General features: G+C 40.0%; 1 protein-coding gene across 5 annotated transcripts in view; it reads left to right on the top strand.

Annotated features, from left to right (window-relative positions):
* Positions 1-20,003, top strand: part of DNAH8 (dynein axonemal heavy chain 8) — a 352,138-nt gene that overhangs the window by 170,411 nt on the left and 161,724 nt on the right. For all 5 annotated transcript variants that reach the window (XM_047734783.1, XM_047734782.1, XM_047734781.1 and 2 more), the window contains 10 exons: positions 2,236-2,408; positions 4,005-4,183; positions 10,043-10,230; positions 12,192-12,278; positions 12,374-12,481; positions 13,971-14,105; positions 15,587-15,748; positions 17,731-17,977; positions 18,095-18,336; positions 18,419-18,559. In XM_047734783.1, the coding sequence (XP_047590739.1) occupies positions 2,236-2,408; positions 4,005-4,183; positions 10,043-10,230; positions 12,192-12,278; positions 12,374-12,481; positions 13,971-14,105; positions 15,587-15,748; positions 17,731-17,977; positions 18,095-18,336; positions 18,419-18,559 (1,662 nt within the window). The remainder of the gene's footprint in view (positions 1-2,235; positions 2,409-4,004; positions 4,184-10,042; positions 10,231-12,191; positions 12,279-12,373; positions 12,482-13,970; positions 14,106-15,586; positions 15,749-17,730; positions 17,978-18,094; positions 18,337-18,418; positions 18,560-20,003) is intronic.

Here is a 20,003-nt window from a genome sequence, read left to right as displayed (position 1 = left end):
GTCACTTCTCAAAATATTATTATATGCCAACCAGTTGCGTTAGCACCTCCGGGGAGCTGGTTAGAAAAGCAGAATCTCCAGTCCTCTCCTCCACCCCATCCCCCACTGAATGAGAATCTGCATTTCAGGATTCCCAGGTGATTCATAAATGCAGGTTAACATTGAGGAAACACTGCTCTAGGATTTATCTCTGGATCTTCTGATCACACCAGTCATACTGAGCTGCATACTCAGACCATAGTTCTTTGGCCATCTACAGAGTTGCTTTCAGTAAATTGTAGTTACTGTCATACGTTGGCTTTCTTTGAAGTCCACCTCAAGAAACTCCCGTGAAATCCATTACTGTATCTGCTAAGAGCATGCGGCTAACCTCTCTTATTTACTTTTTTTTTTTAAGATTTTATTGATTTATTTGACAGAGAGAGAGAATATATAAGCAGGCAGAGCAGCAGGCAGAAGGAGAAGGAGAAGCAACTCCCCGCTGAGCAAGGAGCCCGATGTGGGGCTCAATTGTAGGACCCTGAGATCGTGACCTGAGCCCAAGACAAATGCTCAACTGACTGAGCCACCCACGCACCCGCTCTTGCTGACTCTTAAAGCTGAAATACCATGGAAGAAATTTCTTTTAAATCAAAGTGCTGAATAAAGTCTTACTTTACATCCAGAATGGATTTTTTTTTTTAAGATTTTATTTATCTATTTGACAGAGAGAAATCACAAGTAGGCAGAGAGGCAGGCAGAGAGAGAGAAGGAAGCAGGCTCCCTGCTGAGCAGAAAGCCCGATGTAGGGCTCGAACCCAGGACCTGGGATCATGACCTGAGCCGAAGGCAGCGGCTTAACCCACTGAGCCACCCAGGCGCCCCTCAGAATGGATTTTTAAAAAGAAAACCCTACACAATTAAAACCACATAACTGTATTATTTTTGTCTTAATTACTCTTGAACTCATGGTCTCTCTGCATCCCAACTAAGACGAGATCTCATGGCTGGCATATTTGCGTTTTATTTTTCCATGTGCAATGCTTAGAACAGCCTGATACATGGTAAGAACTCAATCAGTATTAGCTATTATTTTTTCTTCAACTTCCGTCTCCTCCTCACCATCTTAATGGATTGTTGAGAGGAGCTAGTTGACAGCATCTCCATGGCTGCAGGTCCCATGTGAGGGAAGGAGTCCCCGGGGGAGACACTGGATCGTGTCACCTGAAAGTTGTTCTTTAAAGTGATGAATACAAACTGTGATTTAGCTGAGAAGCCAGAATTCCTAAGTGCCGGGGGAAGCTAGACCGTAAACAAACAATGATGACAAAAAGTGAGACTCTCATTGCATGGAGACTTGATTAGGTGGAGACTGGAACATGGCAGGGTTGCCAGAGGTCAGCTGAATGACCTGGAAGTGAGATCGAATTTAAGAGCAGTGAAGGGGGATCCTTTGCCACTTGCCCCTGTTGATGCACCTAAGTGGGCAGGACCAAATTTTCTCCAAGGTTGCCCATGGAAAATCACGAAGTACCTGAGAATGTGGTTTTGGTGGGATATTGTTCCTAAATGTGCTTCCCTGATTTCTCTCTCTTGTATACATGGCTATAGGAGCCCAGGACCTCTTGCTCATAGGTGTATGTTGATGACCTGGCAGATTGGTGGGTTTGGCCGCAGGGCTGGTATAGGAAGGCGTGTGTGCATAATCGACGAGAACACTGTTCAGCTCTGCTTCCATGTCTTGTGAAGCCCCAGTTCTCTCTTTCTCTAGAATCCCAGATGCCTCGGCTGTTCTGAACTTCTTTCACTTTCCTGAACATGCAACCAGATCTTCTGAGTCTTTGCCTGGGACATTTTACCCCTTTAAAAAATTTACTTATTTTTTTCTTTCAGTTTTGTTTCCCTGGGTAATTCCTACCATTTTTTTCAGGGTTTAGTTTGAATATCCCTTTCAGCACCCCTAGACTACATTAGGTCCTCTTGCTACATATTTCCATGAACCCTGAATTTCTTTTCATACTTTTCTGCAATTACTTGCTTATCTGTTTGTCTTTTGTTTTCTTTTGTCAGCTCCAGAAGGAAGGAACAAAGCCTGTCTGTGTTCACCCAGCACAGTGTCAGGCCCAAGAAGGGACTTAATAAGTATATGTTAGATAAATGAGAATCAGTTCACAAATGAGGATAAAAACTGCACATATGCTTGTTTTATGCTATTGCAATTCAGTATGTAATCTCTTTGCACTTCATGTTTTTAAGGTAAAAATGCATATCAGATCAGTTACTGACTTTGAATGGCTGAAACAGAGTAGATTTTATTTTAAGGAAGATTTGGATCAAACTGTGGTGTCTATTACAGATGTGGATTTTATTTACCAGAATGAATTTCTGGGATGCACTGATCGTCTTGTAATCACTCCCTTAACAGATAGGTAAGACACTCTGCTTTTGTTATTCCATTTTGTAATTAAATGATGTTCTTAACATTGCTTTCAAATTGCATTTGAAATATTAACAAAAACATATTGCTGTTGTGTTAGGTCTATGCTAGCTCATCAAAGTCAGTCTAACAATGATATAACCAAGGTTATTACTTAAATGCACATGTGCATTACATTTTTGTAAAGCAGAAAAAGATAAAAGAATGAAAGCAAGCTTAAACATTGACTGTGAGTAATACAGTAATGAATTTTAGATTGCAAGATGGAAAAATATCTCTGGCAACAAAAAAAGAACTCGTTAGAATTACAAAGAAGAAAGGGACCTTGGAGATGATCTAATTTAGCCTCCTGGTTTTCAAATGTAGAAATGGATACCTAAAGTGAAGTTTCTTGGCCAGGTATGAATAATCAGTCAATGACCGATCTCCTCACAGTTCTTTCCAGCATGTGACATCAGACAGAACTGGTCCTTTCTCATCTCTACGTATCCCACGGCAACCAGTTCAATATATTATACATAGAAGATGCTCAGTAAGAGTTTGTAGAATTGACTTAAATTGGGTCACTGAATGATTAATTCTGCTGTTACTTTAAATAGAGTTGTCTGCAGGTAAAATTATGGTGCAGATTATGTCTTTAGTCTCTCGATTCATCCAACCTCCTTCTGTATGCTCAGTGCTATCGTCCATGTGTTTGGACGATAAACTTGTCCATGTGTTTCCTCTTCCACTGAGGTTTACATATAAAGCTCATATCTAGGAAGCTTTACTAAGTTTTACTTGGCTCTGAAACAAACATAACTTAAGCTGGATCATGGATACAAGAAGATTCATTATATTATTTTTTTTACTTACTTCAATGAGTGAAACATTTCATAGTAAAATGATTTATTTGCAGTGGCGTCCTGGAGTTTACTCATACCAGCTTTTTTTTTTAAATTTAAAGATTTTATTTATTTATTTGGGAGAGAGGGAGAGCACAAGATGGGGGAAAGTCAGAGGGAGAATCAGACTCCCCACTGTGCAAGGAGCCCAAGGTAGGGCTCGATCCCGGGACTCCAGGATCATGGCCAGAGCCAAAGGCAGTCGCTTAACCAACTAAGCTACCCAGGTGCCCTTGTACCAGCTTTTGAGAGTCAACAATATGCATCTCTTCCCAGTTTTGTGATATCACATCGGTAGCCTTTCGTGGCCCTGGTGGAAATATTTATACCACTGCAATTGGCAAACATGAAAATAAGATTGATTAATTGATTGATTGATTTCCTGGAGAGTCAGTTGTTCATCATCTGCCAGCATATGATGGTTTATTTGGTTCTCTGACTTGCGATTTATCCTGACCATAGTGCAGGGAAGGCCTGACGGTTTTAAGTCAGGGTTGAGGAGTTTAGAAAAGCTTGTCCCAAGAAATGTTTGCAAACACTGTACTACTTCTAGTGAATATCAAGTGCTCCAGCCTCTTTTATGTGAGCAGCTCGAATTCTCAAATAGATGGGCCCATTCTAGTCACATTGGACTTTGGCTTATGCTCTAGGGCAGTAATAAGCTCTCCCACACTCCCGGTGATTTCTCTGATTCCTGTTTGCAGATGCTATATCACCTTAGCGCAGGCTTTGGGAATGAACATGGGAGGTGCTCCAGCAGGACCTGCAGGCACTGGCAAAACAGAAACTACGAAAGACATGGGAAGATGTTTGGGGAAATATGTGGTCGTGTTTAACTGCTCGGATCAAATGGATTTCCGAGGACTGGGACGGATTTTTAAAGGCAAGTGTCAAACATTGTTGAATCATTGTTAGTGAACGTATTTTTATTGCTCTTTAACATTATTTTCTGATATTAACCTAAAGCGATATTTTTCCACCTCACCAAAATAAATATAGGTTGGTGCATATGATACTGCCATTTTTCTGTGTCAAAAATGGCTGGATGTCATCAATTTCATATGGTTCAATGCTATTGCTGGCATTCTAGTCCATGAGTTGAATGTGTATTGGATTGTGAAAATAGAATCAATTTATTATTGCCTGAAACAGTGGTGGAGGGGATAAGATCACGATAGCAAACCCATGACACATGTGGCTTCCCTTCCTGCATTAAATCCCATTGAAATGAAAGATATCATTTAGGACAGAATTTAGAGATGGTGGTATTGGTGTGGGGATTGATAAATGGACCAGTGAAATATAATAGAGAATGCAAAAAAATGGGCCAAGGACATTTGGCATATGGCAAAGGTGGTATTGTAAATCAGTGATGAAGAGATAGACTTTACTATAAATCATTCTGGGACAAAAGATGATTAATATTTAACAACGGAAATCGGATCCCTACACACATAAAAATTGGATACACCATATATAAAAATCAGCTCTGTGAATGAAATACCTGAATGTGGTGGGCAAAAACCATACAGTTTTTAGAAGGTAATAAATGAAAATATCTTTAATACAAAAATCACAAGCCATAAAGGAAAGACTGATAAATTGCTTATCCTCAATCAAAAAGTTCTCTTCATTGGTGGATACCAAAGGGAGAAAAGCCATGCCAGAAATTTGGAAAGGCATTAGCAACCTATATTACCTGCAAAGGATTAAGATCCCAAATACATGACTAATGCCCACGAATGAATGAAAGAAAACAGAGAAAAAGTCTTGAATAGACTTTTCATGAATGAAGAGAATCTATGTCACCAGCAATGGAAGAATTATAAATCTTAAAGTGATTCCATTTTGTACACACCAGATTGAAAAAATTTAAGTGTGACATTTTGACCATTGGTAAGGGATAGCGTAACAGAAACAATCATCAGCTCCCAGTAGGAGTGTAAAAGTTGTTTGGGACAAGCAGCACCATGTGTATTCTCATCTGTCCCACCTCCTGGTCTATAGTCAGATAAATGACACTCATGCACTGGGGTCTGTGTGTAGATGTTCTCTGCAGCATTGCTTAAGACAACAAACAATGGGAAACACCTCTAGTGTCCTCTTCAGTGGAGTGGATGTATACACACATCAATTGGGAGAATATAATTTATATATTATGTATCCAGGAAGGAAAAATATAATGTATATAAGTGGATTTGTGTGTAACAGTGCTATGGAGCAGTAAAAAGGAGTAACTACAGGGTGGTGTGTTGACATAGAGCAGCCTTACAGATATAATTCAGAGTGAAGGAAGCTAGTCTCACAAAAATACATGTAGTATGATTAAATTTATTTAAAATTCAAAAATTGGGGGTGCCTGGGTGGCTCAGTGGGTTTAAAGCCTCTGCCTTCGGCTCAGGTCATGATCTCAGGGTCCTGGGATATAGCCGCAAGTTGGGCTCTCTGCTCAGCTGGGAGCCTGCTTCCCTTCCTCTCTCTGCCTGCCTCTCTGCCTACTTGTGACCTCTGTCTTGTCAAGTGAATAAACAAAATCTTTAAAAAATAATAAAATAGGGTGCCTGGGTGGCTCAGTGAGTTAAAGCCTCTGCCTTCAGCTCAGGTCATGATCTCAGGGTCCTGGGATCGAGTCCCACATCGGGCTCTCTGCTCAGCAGGGAGCCTGCCTCCACCTCTCTCTGCCTTCCTCTCTGCCTACTTCTGATCTGTCTCTGTCAAAAAAATAAAATCTTTAAAAAAATAAAATAAAAAATAAAAAAATAAATAATAAAATAAAATAAAATTTAAAAATTAGATAAAGCTGAAAATACATATCATTCAGATATGTATATAGAAAATAGTAAAAATTCAAAGAAAAGCAAGAGTATGATGGTCACACAGTTCAGACTAGCAGTGCCTCCCTCTGGGAGGGAAGAAAAGGGATATAGTAGGGGAGAAGTACACTGGGGCTTCCTTCCATAAAAATCACGAGTCACCCATGCAGCCCTTTCTTTCTTTTTTTTTTTTTAAATTAACATATAATGTATTATTTGTATCAGGGGTACAGGTCTGTGATTCATCAGTCCTACACAATACACAGTGCTCACCATAACACATACCCTTCCCAATGTCCATCACCAACCACTCCATCCCTTCTACCCCTCTCCCTTCCAACAACCCTCAGTTTGTTTCCTGAGATTAAGAGTCTCTTATGGTTTGTCTCCCTCTCTGGTTTCATCTTGTTTAATTTTTCCCTCCCTTCCCCTATGATCCTCTGTCTTGTTTCTCAAATTCCTCATATCAGTGAGATTGTATGATGATTGTCTTTCTCTGACTGACTTATTTCGCTTAGCATAATACCCTCTAGTTCCATCCATGTCATTGCAAATGTCAAGATTTCAGGTTTTTTGATGGCTACATAATATTCCATTGTATATATATACCACATCTTTTTCATCCATTCATTTGTTGATGGACATCTAGGCTCTTTCCATAATTTGGCTATTGTGGACATTGCTGCTACAAACATTGGGGCACAGTGCCCCTTCGGATCACTACATTTGTATCTTTAGGGTAAATACCCAGTAGTGCAATTGCTGGGTTGTAGGGTAGCTCTATTTTCAACTTTCTGAGAAACCTCCACTCTGTTTTCCAGAGTGCAGCCCTTCCCTTAAATACAATTTGAGAATATTCCTGTAATAGATACCATGAGATTTCACATCCAGCTCTCACTTTAATATATGTACATAACATCTGAAATACATATATACAAATACACAGTCATACATATATATCTATATTTACATGTATGTGATGCAAGTCTTTTTTTTTTTAAGATATTTATTTATTTATTTATTTATTTGACAGACAGAGATCACAAGCAGGCAGAGAGGCAGGCAGAGAGAGAAGGAGGGGAAGCAGGCTCCTTGCTGAGCAGAAAGCCCAATGTGGGGCTCAATCCCAGGACCCTGGGATCATGACCCGAGCTGAAGCCAGAGGCTTTAATGCACAGTCTTTGTGTGATATTTTTCCACTTAAGAAAGAGAACAAAACACAAGCTATAGACTGGGAGAAGATATTTTAACATGTATAGCTGACAAAAAATTAATACCCAGCATTAAAAAAGATTTCCTTCTGATAAAAAAACCAAAAAAATAAAGCAAAAATGAGATACCAATCTCACTCCTTCCAGATTGGCAGAAATGGAAAAAGTCTGGCCAAACCACTATTGGTAAGGGCATATAGAAATGACAACCATTGATACTTCTTAACTGTGTGAAAACTGGTAGAGCTGCTTCTGCGAATAGGCTGGCAGCAGGTGGTAAATGTGAAGATGCACCTACTCTCTTTGACCCAGCACTTCCATTCCTCACACACGTTGTAAGAAGACATGAGTCAGATTGATACATTGTTACAGCAAATTATTAGCAGCAATCCAAATACCCATTGAAAGGAGACTGAAATTTTAAACTGGCATATTTATGCAACGGAATACTGCACAGTATACTATCTAAGATAGTGAATTATATCTATGTGTATCAGCTTAGATATATCTCAGAAAAATAATATGGAGCAAATAAATCAAATTTCAGGAGGAGATATGCAGTGTTTTATAGATAGCCACATGTAGATAGATACACATATACAAATCTTGAATAAGCAAAATATACAGTTTTCATGAATACATGCATAAGGGCAGTCTTTTAAAGCATGAATTTGGGATACAGCCATTGAATTGGGATACAGATTACCTCAGGGGAAGGAGGGAGTGTGCATCCAAGAGAAACATACATGGATTTGAACTGTAGTTCTATTATTTTATTCTTTAGAATGAAATTTGAAGCAAATTATTAAGGTTTGATAGGTAGGTGCATGGGTATTCACTAAATTATTTTTATAATTACCTGTTAAGACATTTATGAACCTGAGAATCACTTCCTTAACCAGAAAGAATGGTTCTTCTGTAAATGACTCCTAGCTTAAAGGCTGGGGATGGGTGAGAGCAGCAGACTAGAGCACATGATAAATCCCAGAGTGCCAAAATGATAACAGATGACAGAGCAAAAGAAAAGGACGTGGCTATATCCAGTAGTTTTCCTCTGTATAAAAGTTGTAAGTCAGCTCTCAGAAGTGGGAGTCCTGTCAAAGATAAAGATGGAATCCATACAGATGATGGAATAGTACTCAGCCATCAGAAAGGATGAATACCCAACTTTGGCATCAACATGAATCGGACTGGAGGAGATTATGCTGAGTGAAATACATCAAGCAGAGAGAGTCAATTATCATATGGTTTCACTTACTTATGGAACATAAGGAATAGCATGGAGGACATTAGGAGAAGGAAGGGGAAAATGAAGCGGGGGAAACCAGAGGGGGAGATGAACCATGAGAGACCATGGACTCTGGGAAACAAATTGAAGGTTTTAGAGGGGAGGGGGGTGGGGGAAGAGTGAGCCCAGCAATGGGTATTAAGGAGGGCATGGAGAGCATGGAGCACTGGGTGTTATGCGCAAACAATGAATGGTGGAACTCTACATCAAAAACTAATGATGTACTGTGACCAACATAACATAAAATTTTTTAAAAAAATTTAAAAAATCTTAAAAAAGAAAAAGGTAAACCTTGGGTGGGGGCTTGTGTTCAAGAGGCAAGCAGAGCACCAGGTCAGATTACAAAGCTCCAGACCCAGAGGGGAAGCTCTCCCATTCTTTCCCCCAAATCACCAGGAGCAGACATGCATCTTGCAAACAAAAATTGGCATTTTGGGATAAGGCAATACACACATATGTAGAGATAACAAAGTCTCCAAAAATATTTGAAGAAATTCAGGAGGCCCTCCAAACAGCTAAGAGAGCTACTGACAACTAAACGGATTAATAGAGGAAACAGGAGAAAACAGTAAGTAAAATCAGTAGCTTCAGAGGGATTCAAGAATTCATAACATACAACTGATCAAAGAAAAACAGGCTGCTAGGAAAAAAATAACAACTGGAATAATAAATAAATTAATGATTTAAAAACCTCTTTTGAGTTAAATGATCTAGCCAAGAGAATAAATACACTGCAGAGAGGAATGGGAAGTTTGCCAGAAAAGCCCGGGGGTCACAGGGATAAATACAAAAGTTCCAACATCCATATAATGGAAATTCCCAAAAGAAAGAAAAGAAAAACTGGGTGGGGAAGGGGGGACGATCATAAAAGGAAGAAGACCATTTTATGCAGCTGAAGATAATGAGGGTTTTCATCCTTAGAGATAAAACAGGAGCAAGGTTCTTCATAATACTTCTTTTTTGTAGCCAGTTTGTAAGGAATAAATATCCCTTTGACTATTTTCTGTCTCACTCAGCATCCCCACATGTCTCTCATTGCAACTGGAAAGAAATAGAGTGATCTGACCCAGACATTTTTGTCAGTTTCCCCAAACATTAGGGCTCTTTCAACCCCCATCCCCACTGGAAGTGGGGCTTCCAAGCTGAATCAACATTTATCATCACCCGGCATCCCTGGGCATAATGATGTGTCTATCCTTTGATTTTGGCAGTGCACAAATTTCCTTGTTTCCAGGATGATGTATAATTACTTAAACCTCTCTATGTTGCTGGAATTAGATACATCTTTACAAACAGCCAGATTTGACACTTTATATAAGTTGTATTTCAATATATAGTTGTTTGAGAGCATTTTAGAAAAGTGCTTAGTCTTCTTGGTAGCAGGAATATTACAAAGTAAAACTTTTCAAATCAACTGTTTTTCCTGCCAGGTCTTGCGCAATCCGGTTCTTGGGGCTGTTTTGATGAGTTTAACAGAATTGAATTACCTGTGTTATCAGTGGCAGCCCAACAGATTTATATTGTTTTGACAGCAAGAAAAGAGAGAAAAAAACAGTTCATTTTTTCTGATGGTGATAGTGTTGATCTGAATCCAGAATTTGGAATCTTCCTAACGATGGTGAGAACATGATCTTTAAATACAATGGGATTGGTTTAATTGCTATAGACTTAAATGAAAGAAAGCATGTATTAGTTAGTAAATGATGGACTATTCAGAGGTCATGAGTGATTGTCTCTCTTCATATGATTTTTTGAGTACTAAAAATAGCCCAGAGAGAAGATAAAATAGTAATAGGTTAATGAAAATAATAGCAATTGTTTAGTGAGTACTTGTAATGTGTAAGGTGCAGGGCTAAATGTTTTCTGTATTGTATTGAACCGGCTAGCTACAGTAACAGCCCCCAAATCTCAGCGGCTCAAAACCTCAAAGATTCATCTCTCCCTCATGTCACATGTTTTTATATGTTCTTTATATAGTTAAATCTCTACATTGTAAGATAACATGTAATCTAAATTTTAAGCGTCTCAGTGGACAAAGATAAATTATAGAAAGCAAAATCAGGAAGTTTTCTGATAAGATTTATTGTAACCAAACCTAAGCAAAACAGTTGAGAGTAAATAATAATAATCCAGAAGTGATTATTTATAACTCAGGTAATGGGATGAATGAATTTATTGTGTGATACTATGGTGTAGAATAATTTAAAAGAAGAGTAACAGTCTCCATGGATTAAGAATAATATTGGAAATATCAATTAGATATTGCATTAGGCTATAAATAACCGAAACATGAAAAATAGTGTCTTAACGCATAATGATTTATTCTCTTAAGATCCTCCCATGTTTCTACACCATCATGATTTCCATCTTCAGTTTACTTTATGACCCAAGGTGCTATAGAAGCATCTATCTTGCTGCAGCCAGTTAATTGAATCAACTCCCTTCAAACAAGCATCAAAGACACTGTGTGCCCCTTTGCATCTCATGGTGTCAAATTTTTTTTTTAAGATTTTATTTATTTATTTGTCAGAGAGAGAGGGAGAGAGAGCGAGCAAGCATGGGCAGACAGAGTGGCAGCCAGAGGCAGAGGGAGAAGGAGGCTCCCTACCGAGCAAGGAACCTGATGTGGGACTCGATCCCAGGACGCTGGGATCATGACCTGAGCCAAAGGCAGCCGCTTAACCAACTGAGCCATCCAGGCGTCCCTCATGGTGTCAAGTTTAATCACACCAGCTGCAAGGCAGGCTGGGAAATGTAGTTTTTATGCTGGGTGGTGATACACCCAGTTTGCAGCTGGGGTCCTGTGACTGAGAAAAGAGAAAAGAAGGAGCAATGGGAGGCAACCAGCCACTTCTGTATTCTCAGCACTGAGCAAGATGTCTGGACAGTGGACAGTGCCCAAGAAATGCTCAGGGACTGAAGGCTTCCAAAAATAACTGACCCCTCTTTGCCTTACTAATCTTTGAACCCCAAACCTCTCCCTTGGAGCTTTTGGATCTTGCCTATCCTCAACCTATTGATACTTGTGAGTCCTTAGCTTTCTTTCCACTTCTACTTTTGTCCTTTCTACTATTTTTCCCATCATTCCCAACTTTATTTCCTCTCACCCCTGTGGTTTTTTTTTTTTTTTTTTAATGGTCAGCCAGAGAAGTTTATCATTTTGACTGCAGAGAATAATGGAAGAGATTAAACAAAGAATTACCTATGTAATGATCAGTATAATATCTTGAGTTTTCTCTCTCTTTCAATGACCTATTTTAGACCATAATGATCCTGGTATTTATGCATCTTTCTTTTCTATTTTCTTAACCAACAGATACATGGATGCTTAATTTTGCTACATAAAGTGGCATGTATATATATCACTTTGTTAGTATAATGAAAATGGGAATATGTAGCAGGGAGTGATATGACCTTAAAAAATATGGATGGTTCAATACATATTTTTAAGAAAGGAGGGATGTATTATGAATCTAATGTTTTTCAATACAACCTTAGAATATGAACTAGGATTTTGAATGTATTTGTATTCATGAAGTGAAAATTATATCAATATTTTAAAACAATTTTAATTTTTAGAACCCTGGATATGCTGGGCGCCAGGAACTACCAGAAAACTTAAAAATTCAGTTTAGAACTGTTGCTATGATGGTTCCTGACAGACAGGTAAGCACTAGGTTTTAAAAACATAGTATAAGTTATGTTCTTTACTTATTTTTCACTAATGTTGTTGAAAAAAATCTCACAATCTTAATTTTCAGATCATTATGCGAGTTAAACTTGCAAGTTGTGGTTTTCTTGAAAATGTTATCTTGGCTCAAAAGTTTTATGTTCTTTACAAACTCTGTGAAGAGCAACTTACCAAACAGGTAACTTTGTGAATCTGTTTTTTTCCCCAGCTGCAGAACTTGATTTTTTTACTTTGCAGTTTTATCTTGATAAATGTTAATCAGTGAGTTAAAAAAAAAACTCTTTAAAAAATATATTTATAATTAATTTATCCATGTGTGTAGTTTTTAAACCTTTTTTAGTTTGAAATTACTATGGAGTCTTAAGAAAGTTGCAAAGAAATATACAGGAGGTCCTGTGTACCATGCTTCCTGCAATGTTGACTTTAAAAAAAAAAGATTTCATTTATTTATTTGAATGAGAGAGAGAGAGAGAAAAATTAGCAGGAAGTGAAGGGTGGAGGGAAAAGCCAACTCCCCACTGAGTGGGGAGCCCCACATGGGACTCGATCCTAGGACCCTGGGATCTTGACCTGAGCTGAAAGCAGCCACTTAACTGACTAAGCCACCCAGGGTCCCAGTGTTAACATTTTGTAACTACAATGACAAATAACAAAGTGTACAATGTACATTGTACAATGTACAATAACAAATAACAAAACCAGAGAACCCACATCAGTACCATTCACACAGTTTGTTAAGAGCTTGCTGGCTGTACATGCACTTTGTGTGTGTGTGTGTGTGTGTGTGTGTGTGTGTGTGTGTGTGTAGTACTGTGTAGTTATGTCACATGTGCAGATTCAGGTAGCCTCTACCACAATCAACATACAGGACTGTTCTGTCACTGCAAGGTTTCCTCACACTACCCCTTCATAACTATGCCTACCTTTCTTCCAGATCCCTAACCCCTGGCAACCCTTATCTTTCCTCCATGTCTATAATTTTATTATTCCAAGAATGTTACAGAAATGGAATTACAGAGTGTGTAACCTGTTGGTTACTCATTTAAATCTGTTTGCTGTATGGACCATATCAGACTGTATTATTCTCAAATTATATTTAAACTGTGAACTTCCCATGGGGCACCTGGGTGGCTCCATTGTCTGTCTTCGGCTCAAGTCATGATCCCAGGGTCCTGGGATCGAGCCCACATCAGGCTCCCTGCTCAGCAGGGAGCCTACTTCTTCTCCCTCTGCCCCTTTCCCCTGCTTGCGCTTGCTCTCTCTCTCTCTCTCTCAAATAAATAAAATCTTAAAAAAAAAATAATAAAGTATGAACTTCGCAATGGAATGGTCATTTTGCAATCAAGAAAGGTGAGAGACTAGAGCTAATAGAACTTTGCAGCTCAGTCCCTCAGAACAGCACTGTGTACATACCAGAATATGGACTCTGGGAAATAAACTGAGGGTTTCAGAGGGGAGGGGGTTGGGGGGATGGGTATTAAGGAGGGCACATATTGCATGGAACACTGGGTGTTATATGCAAACAATGAATCATGGAACACTACATCAAACACTAATGATGTACTGTATGGTGACAAACATAACATTAAAAAAAAAGTCTACCTGTGTGTAAATGGTGTGAGTCCACATTTAGTCCAATGAAACAACCTTTTTTCCCCCCATCTTAGGTCCATTACGACTTTGGGTTGAGAAATATTCTATCTGTATTGAGGACACTTGGAGCTCAAAAAAGAGCCAGACCAGAAGACAGTGAGCTAAGCACTGTGATGAGAGGACTGAGAGACATGAACCTTTCCAAGCTGGTATTCTCCGAATTCCCTTCTCCTTCCAGTGTCATCTGGGTTTTTCTCTCCTTAGCTGATATGTGCGGGTTGGCTTGGGTTGAGCTACGAGCATTAATGGTTACAGGGACAATGGATAGGTGAAGCTACCTGCAGGTTTCCAGAAGGCAAAAAGCCCATGACCTTGTATGCCCAACATGGGCGGAAATGCATCCTCTAACCAGCTGTGAACAATAAAATAGGCTTCATCGGTGGGCTCTGACCCTCATATTTCAGTCCAGCCTTCTACCATTACATGATGTAACATGAACTCTAAACTTGAAAATCCCTGTTTTTTGGGTTCACAGAGAACCACGGGAACTTTTGCTTTCTCAGAATATGTCTAAGCCTATTTTAGCTATCTATGTCTCTCCCAAGACATCAAAACCATTTCTATTTTCCAAAAGCTCATTGGAAGTTTGCTTTGAAGATATCATAGTTATCTTACTGCTTTCATGCTTGTCACGATTATAACCAGCTTCCTTGAACTAGCTGAAGGACAGGTTCACGTGGTGTTTATTCAAGGGCTTATGTGGGTTACATATTGTGTCTGTGCCCTGGGAGTACGAGGTTGAGGAAGACATGGTTCTCAGGAAGCTCCCGTTCTAGTTATGGAAGCTAACAGCTGACCTCCATGTAGTTCCTTATTATTATAAAGCTTTCTCAGGGGTACTCTCTTATTTGCACCTCCCAGCCACTTGCTGAGACACAAATGGCGAGTGTATTTATTCCCTTTTTACTTATGAGGAAACCAAGTCTGGAAGACTCACCCACAATCATGGTCAGTTGAGAAACTGGAACAAAGATCCAGAAGACTTTCTGATGCCAAGTCCCCTGCCCCTTCCAGTATGCCTCACGGCACCTCCCTTGGTAATAGTATTCTTGAAACTGGTAGACAGGAATTCCAGAAGGCATCAGAGGAGTCCCAGACAATAAGGAGAAATCAAAAGGGGTCAGCAGTTGGGAATGGGGTGATGTAGGTATTAAAGACAGAGCAAATGAGGATTAGGGTCCATTTACTCAAAACTATGGCTTCCAAGGAAGGCCAGACACTGCTCTGATGGAGTTTTCCAGTCCATGTTGGATGAGCCAGGCAGGTAGGGTTATGGATGTTTTCCTAATTTCAATGAAATATTAATATTCTATTTTCGTGGGGTTGGTTTTTAAGTTAACACCTACAGCTGTTTGTGGGAAGCACAGCATTCGTAGGGTCAAGTAATGAGATCAAACCTTGAAGCAGTAGATTGTAGAATATGTTGAATGCCAAAGGGCTCTGGCTACCATGGTCTAGGTAATGTGGATTTGGTGGGGTGTTTGGGAGTCGGTTCTAGAGGATGCAATTCTGGTCAGGAGAAGTAGTCCATGATTTTCTGGGCATCCAGTGATTAGTGCCATGATCTTCCCAGCTGGCCCATAATTACTCGTGGACTGAAGAAGCATGTATTCATTCTCTGCCATCTTAGGTTGACGAAGACGAACCCCTGTTCCTCAGCTTAATCAATGACCTGTTTCCAGGATTACAGCTGGACAGCAGTACCTACGTGGAGCTGCAGGCTGCCGTAGCCAACCAGGTTCAGATAGAAGGTTTGATTAACCACCCACCCTGGAATCTCAAACTTGTGCAGGTAAAGACACTTTAATCTCTTATCAGGGTAGTGATAAGTGTGTGTTGTTAAAAAATGGGCCAGTTGAAGAGAAGAACTCAGGAGATTTGTCTTACTTAATGTGGATGTTGAAAGTAAATTAAAACACATCCTGGCAAGCAGAGTCCTCAGGAGGATGGGTGGGTCCGAGAGAGAGTGGGGATTCACCCGGCCTCCACCTCACAATCAGCAAGCGATAATTTACTGAGGTTAGCTATGCCTGGGGAGAAGGTTAGGTGGGAACCAGAATCTCAAGGACAGTTGGGAGGGGATTGTAGGTTATAAAAAGCTGGGGAGATGGAACGACCCTGCTGGCTGCTTGTGTCCGGCTGGCAGGATCTCCATAGCTGGGTGCCTTCATGGGCTTGGAGCCCAGGGAATCTGAGAATGATACGATGCTTCTGGTCTGTGTGTGGGCAAGTTCACCTCCCCTAAGATTTGCATCTCTTGCCTGTGTCTCTTGGTGTCTTTTTGTCCATCATGTTTCGTCCTTGTGACAACACCCTACAGTTTATCAGCAGAGTCAAGAAGGGTTGGAGGAGAGACAGGATTAAATCTCTATGGGCCTGATGTTTCAGGGGTATTTTCCAGATTTCGAAATGAGAGAGCTGAAATTGTGGAGAGTGTTAAACACTGCTTTCTGAAAAATAACGATTCTTATTTTAACTTACTGTTCTTGCCAGATTATAAGAAACGTAAGTCCAATTTTCACAGGGAAGGATATGAGGAACAGTTTAGACATTTTTCATCATCCATGGGTTGGGAAACCATAAACCCTTTTTTTTTTTAAATTTCTGGGAAAGTTTTCAAAAAATTTCTATGTGATATGCATACAGTTTATTGAGTACTAAAGTTGTAGTCATCCCAGTGGGTAGGGGAGCAGAATATGGTGGTGTTACTCTTGAATATAATGTGGTGGAATGAGTCTCTGCTGATTTTAAACTATGGATTACAGCAGTAATACATTTCTTTCTAAAATGTTAGGAGAATAACTTAAATTCTGCCTCTGATCAGCTGTGAGCTTTTGACTTCTTATTTTCATCAAGAAAACAATAGAGAGGATGTTCTAACAGATGTTGTCCAGTTCTTAGCTTGTCTTCTTGAATCTCTTCTACCCTAATTATGTGCCCCTTCCCTGCTTCTGTGTGATTTTAATAGCCCACATTCACTTTTCCATTCAGGGTGACTGGGGTCACTTGGTTGGCAGGCACAAACAGCAGGTGGTTCCTGAAGTTTATTTCCCACCCACTCCCAAACCAAACTCTCCTTAGTTAAAGACTGTTGGATGATACAGTAGGAAAGTCAACCTCCCCTTCTTCCAGGTGGAACATTCCAGAATGTCCCGTAGGATCAGTGTTAAGGTTTCCCTCTACAGGATTTTGTTCTCAATCACACCCTGCCTGACTTCTCTCTCCTGTCCCGCGTCCCCCATTCCCTTAGCAGTTTCTCCCAGGAGCATTGCCTGAGCAAATCACTTGCAGGGGAAATCCTCAATCTCAAGCTGGTCTTCATTGTGATGGTTTGTGTTGCTGCTTTCCACCACCAGGGGGCGGCGTCATCACATAGAATGCAGGGAAAGCTTGTGCCAGGAAAAAACCTATGCACAAACCCCCAAACCACAAAGAAGAGTAGTTTGAGAAGGAAAAAAAAGAGAGAGAGAGAGAGAGATCCTGAATTAATTACTTCCAAAATGGAATTCAAGCTCCATATTATCATAATTTTATCACTTATCATTATTTTATACCATGGCACTAATTTGCTATCCACATCTAGCAAAGCAAAATAGACCCTTTTTCTTTTTCTCTTTTTTTTTCTTTTTTCGCATTTTTTCATCTTTTAAATCGCGAACTAGTTGCTTTAATAAGAACCCATTTAAAGCTGTTTAAATTTCAGCACGCTACTTCTGTGACTATGAGCAAGAGCCTCATTAGTTACATTTTTCAATTGATTGCCTCACTGCGCAGTTGTACGAGACATCCCTGGTCCGTCATGGTTTGATGACTCTGGGGCCCAGTGGTTCTGGGAAGACAACTGTCATAACAATCCTGATGAAGGCATTAACTGAGTGTGGGAGGCCTCACAGAGAAATGAGAATGAATCCCAAAGCGATTACTGCGCCTCAGATGTTTGGCAGACTGGACACCGCTACTAATGACTGGACAGATGGGATTTTTTCTACACTGTGGAGAAAAACATTAAAAGCTAAAAAAGGTACCCGTCCACTCCCCTTTGTGAACCTCCCTGCCATCCCCCACCTCCCCAAAGTTAAATGGCACGTTTAATTTTTGGTACATGAAAAGTGATTTTTCGCCGTTTAATTATTCGCAGGTGAAAACATTTTCCTCATTTTAGATGGCCCCGTGGATGCCATTTGGATCGAGAACTTAAATTCTGTGCTGGACGACAATAAAACCCTCACGCTAGCCAACGGAGACCGCATCCCCATGGCCCCCAATTGTAAGCTCTTGTTCGAGGTGCACAATATTGAGAACGCTTCTCCGGCCACGGTTTCCCGCATGGGCATGGTCTATATCAGCAGCTCCGCGCTCAGCTGGAAGGCGATCCTGCAGGTGGGGACAGAGGCCCGCGCGTGCGGGTTTCGTGCGGGTTTCGCCTCCTTGGCAAACTGAGGTTCTGTTTCTTTGCCCGCAGGCTTGGCTGAAGAAGCGCAGTGCGCAGGAGGCGACTGTGTTCCTCGGTCTGTACAATAAAATATTCGAAGACATATATACGTATATGAAACTAAACCTCAATCCCAAAATGCAGCTCCTGGAATGCAACTATATCATGCAGGTCAGACTGTCTGTGTACATTCATTATTTAGGTTGGAGACGTCGCTCCCCAGCACCCCCTCGCAGTTTAGAGGCATCTGAAATGGAAAATTCTCGCAATCCATAGAAATACTTCTGTGATATGGCTGTGAAGGCCCTGCGAAGTTTGATTCCTGTGAAAGATTTTGGAAGAGTTAATTCATGATTTTACTGCCATCTGTTTTATGATCTTCCTCTTCCCAGAGTGGGTGTTGGCAGGGGAAGAGGAATGAACGATCTCTCCCACTGGCAAGCTTAGTAACCTTCCGAGGAAGTGCACCCAATAATGACACTAGACTGAGTAAATAAAGCAGGCAGTCCTCCCAAAAAGTACAAAGGAGAGCTGGTGACCAGCAAGAAAATGCGAATGGCAATCTCAGCATTGCAAATTTAGAGTATATAAGATAAGGAAAAGCTTTAAACAATTTTCCAAGTCATTTCTAGCCTTGTATGTGTGTTTTCCTCTCGTACTCAGTTTGCCTTAATAGTCTTTGGAAAAAATCAGAACCTAATTATAGATTATGAGGGCTCCCCTGCTTCTAGGGTATAAGTGATCTTTCATGATCCATTCTGGTACTTTGGTTTTCTCTAAGTTTAATAAAGGATGCCAGTCAGTGAGGGCGGGTAGATAAGAAGTAATACATAAGGGCCCAATCAATGAATTATTTAGTAATGACTTTAAAATGCATAATATAAATGAAAAGTCTTATCTTGAATTAATTTTGTTTTGCAAGACTGAGTATATCTTACTGTAGATACATTTCTTTCTGATGCCAAATGGGAGTTGGCACACTTTTCCTTAAATGAGCGGGTAGCAAATATTTAGGCAAATGTTTGCACAACTGTCTGTCTCAGCCACTCACATCTGCTGCTCTATTGGCAAAGGCAGCCAGACACAATGCTTACATGAGCGAGTGTGATTGTATCTCAGTGAAACTTTATTTGCAAAACAGGTGGCCGACCCCTGGGGCCACAATTTGCTGAGCTCTGCAAAGAGTGAAAAAGAAATGCAATCTCTGTTGTAGAAAATTTGGGGTAACTAAACTTTAGATCCAGAAACTACCTTAGAAAACATGTAATCTTAAAAAAAAGTGAAGGAAGAAAGGAAGGAAGGAAAGAAGAAAAGAAAACATCTAGTTTAGGACGTTTGTTTTTCAGATCAGGAGACTAAGGCTCAGTGAGGTTGGTGGCATGAGCATGGGGTAGAAATCCTGATTCCCATTTTGGCATCTTTTCTGTTAGTCCATGCAACCTGTTTAAATAAAGCAGAATGATCTTTCTCTAAATGCTGTTTGTGGTAGGACAGTGATCAAGAAATACCTGGAGAGCTATATATTTTTCTTCCCCATTTTTCTCCTTCTTTTAAATTTATTATCATTTAAATGTTTTTATTTTAAAAACTTGGGTACAAAACTTATTTTATTGTA

The sequence above is a fragment of the Lutra lutra genome, chromosome 6 (assembly GCF_902655055.1).
Source record: "Lutra lutra chromosome 6, mLutLut1.2, whole genome shotgun sequence".
NCBI lineage: Eukaryota > Metazoa > Chordata > Mammalia > Carnivora > Mustelidae > Lutra > Lutra lutra.
Note: the sequence above shows the minus strand (reverse complement) of the source record. Positions and strands in the feature narration are given on the sequence as shown.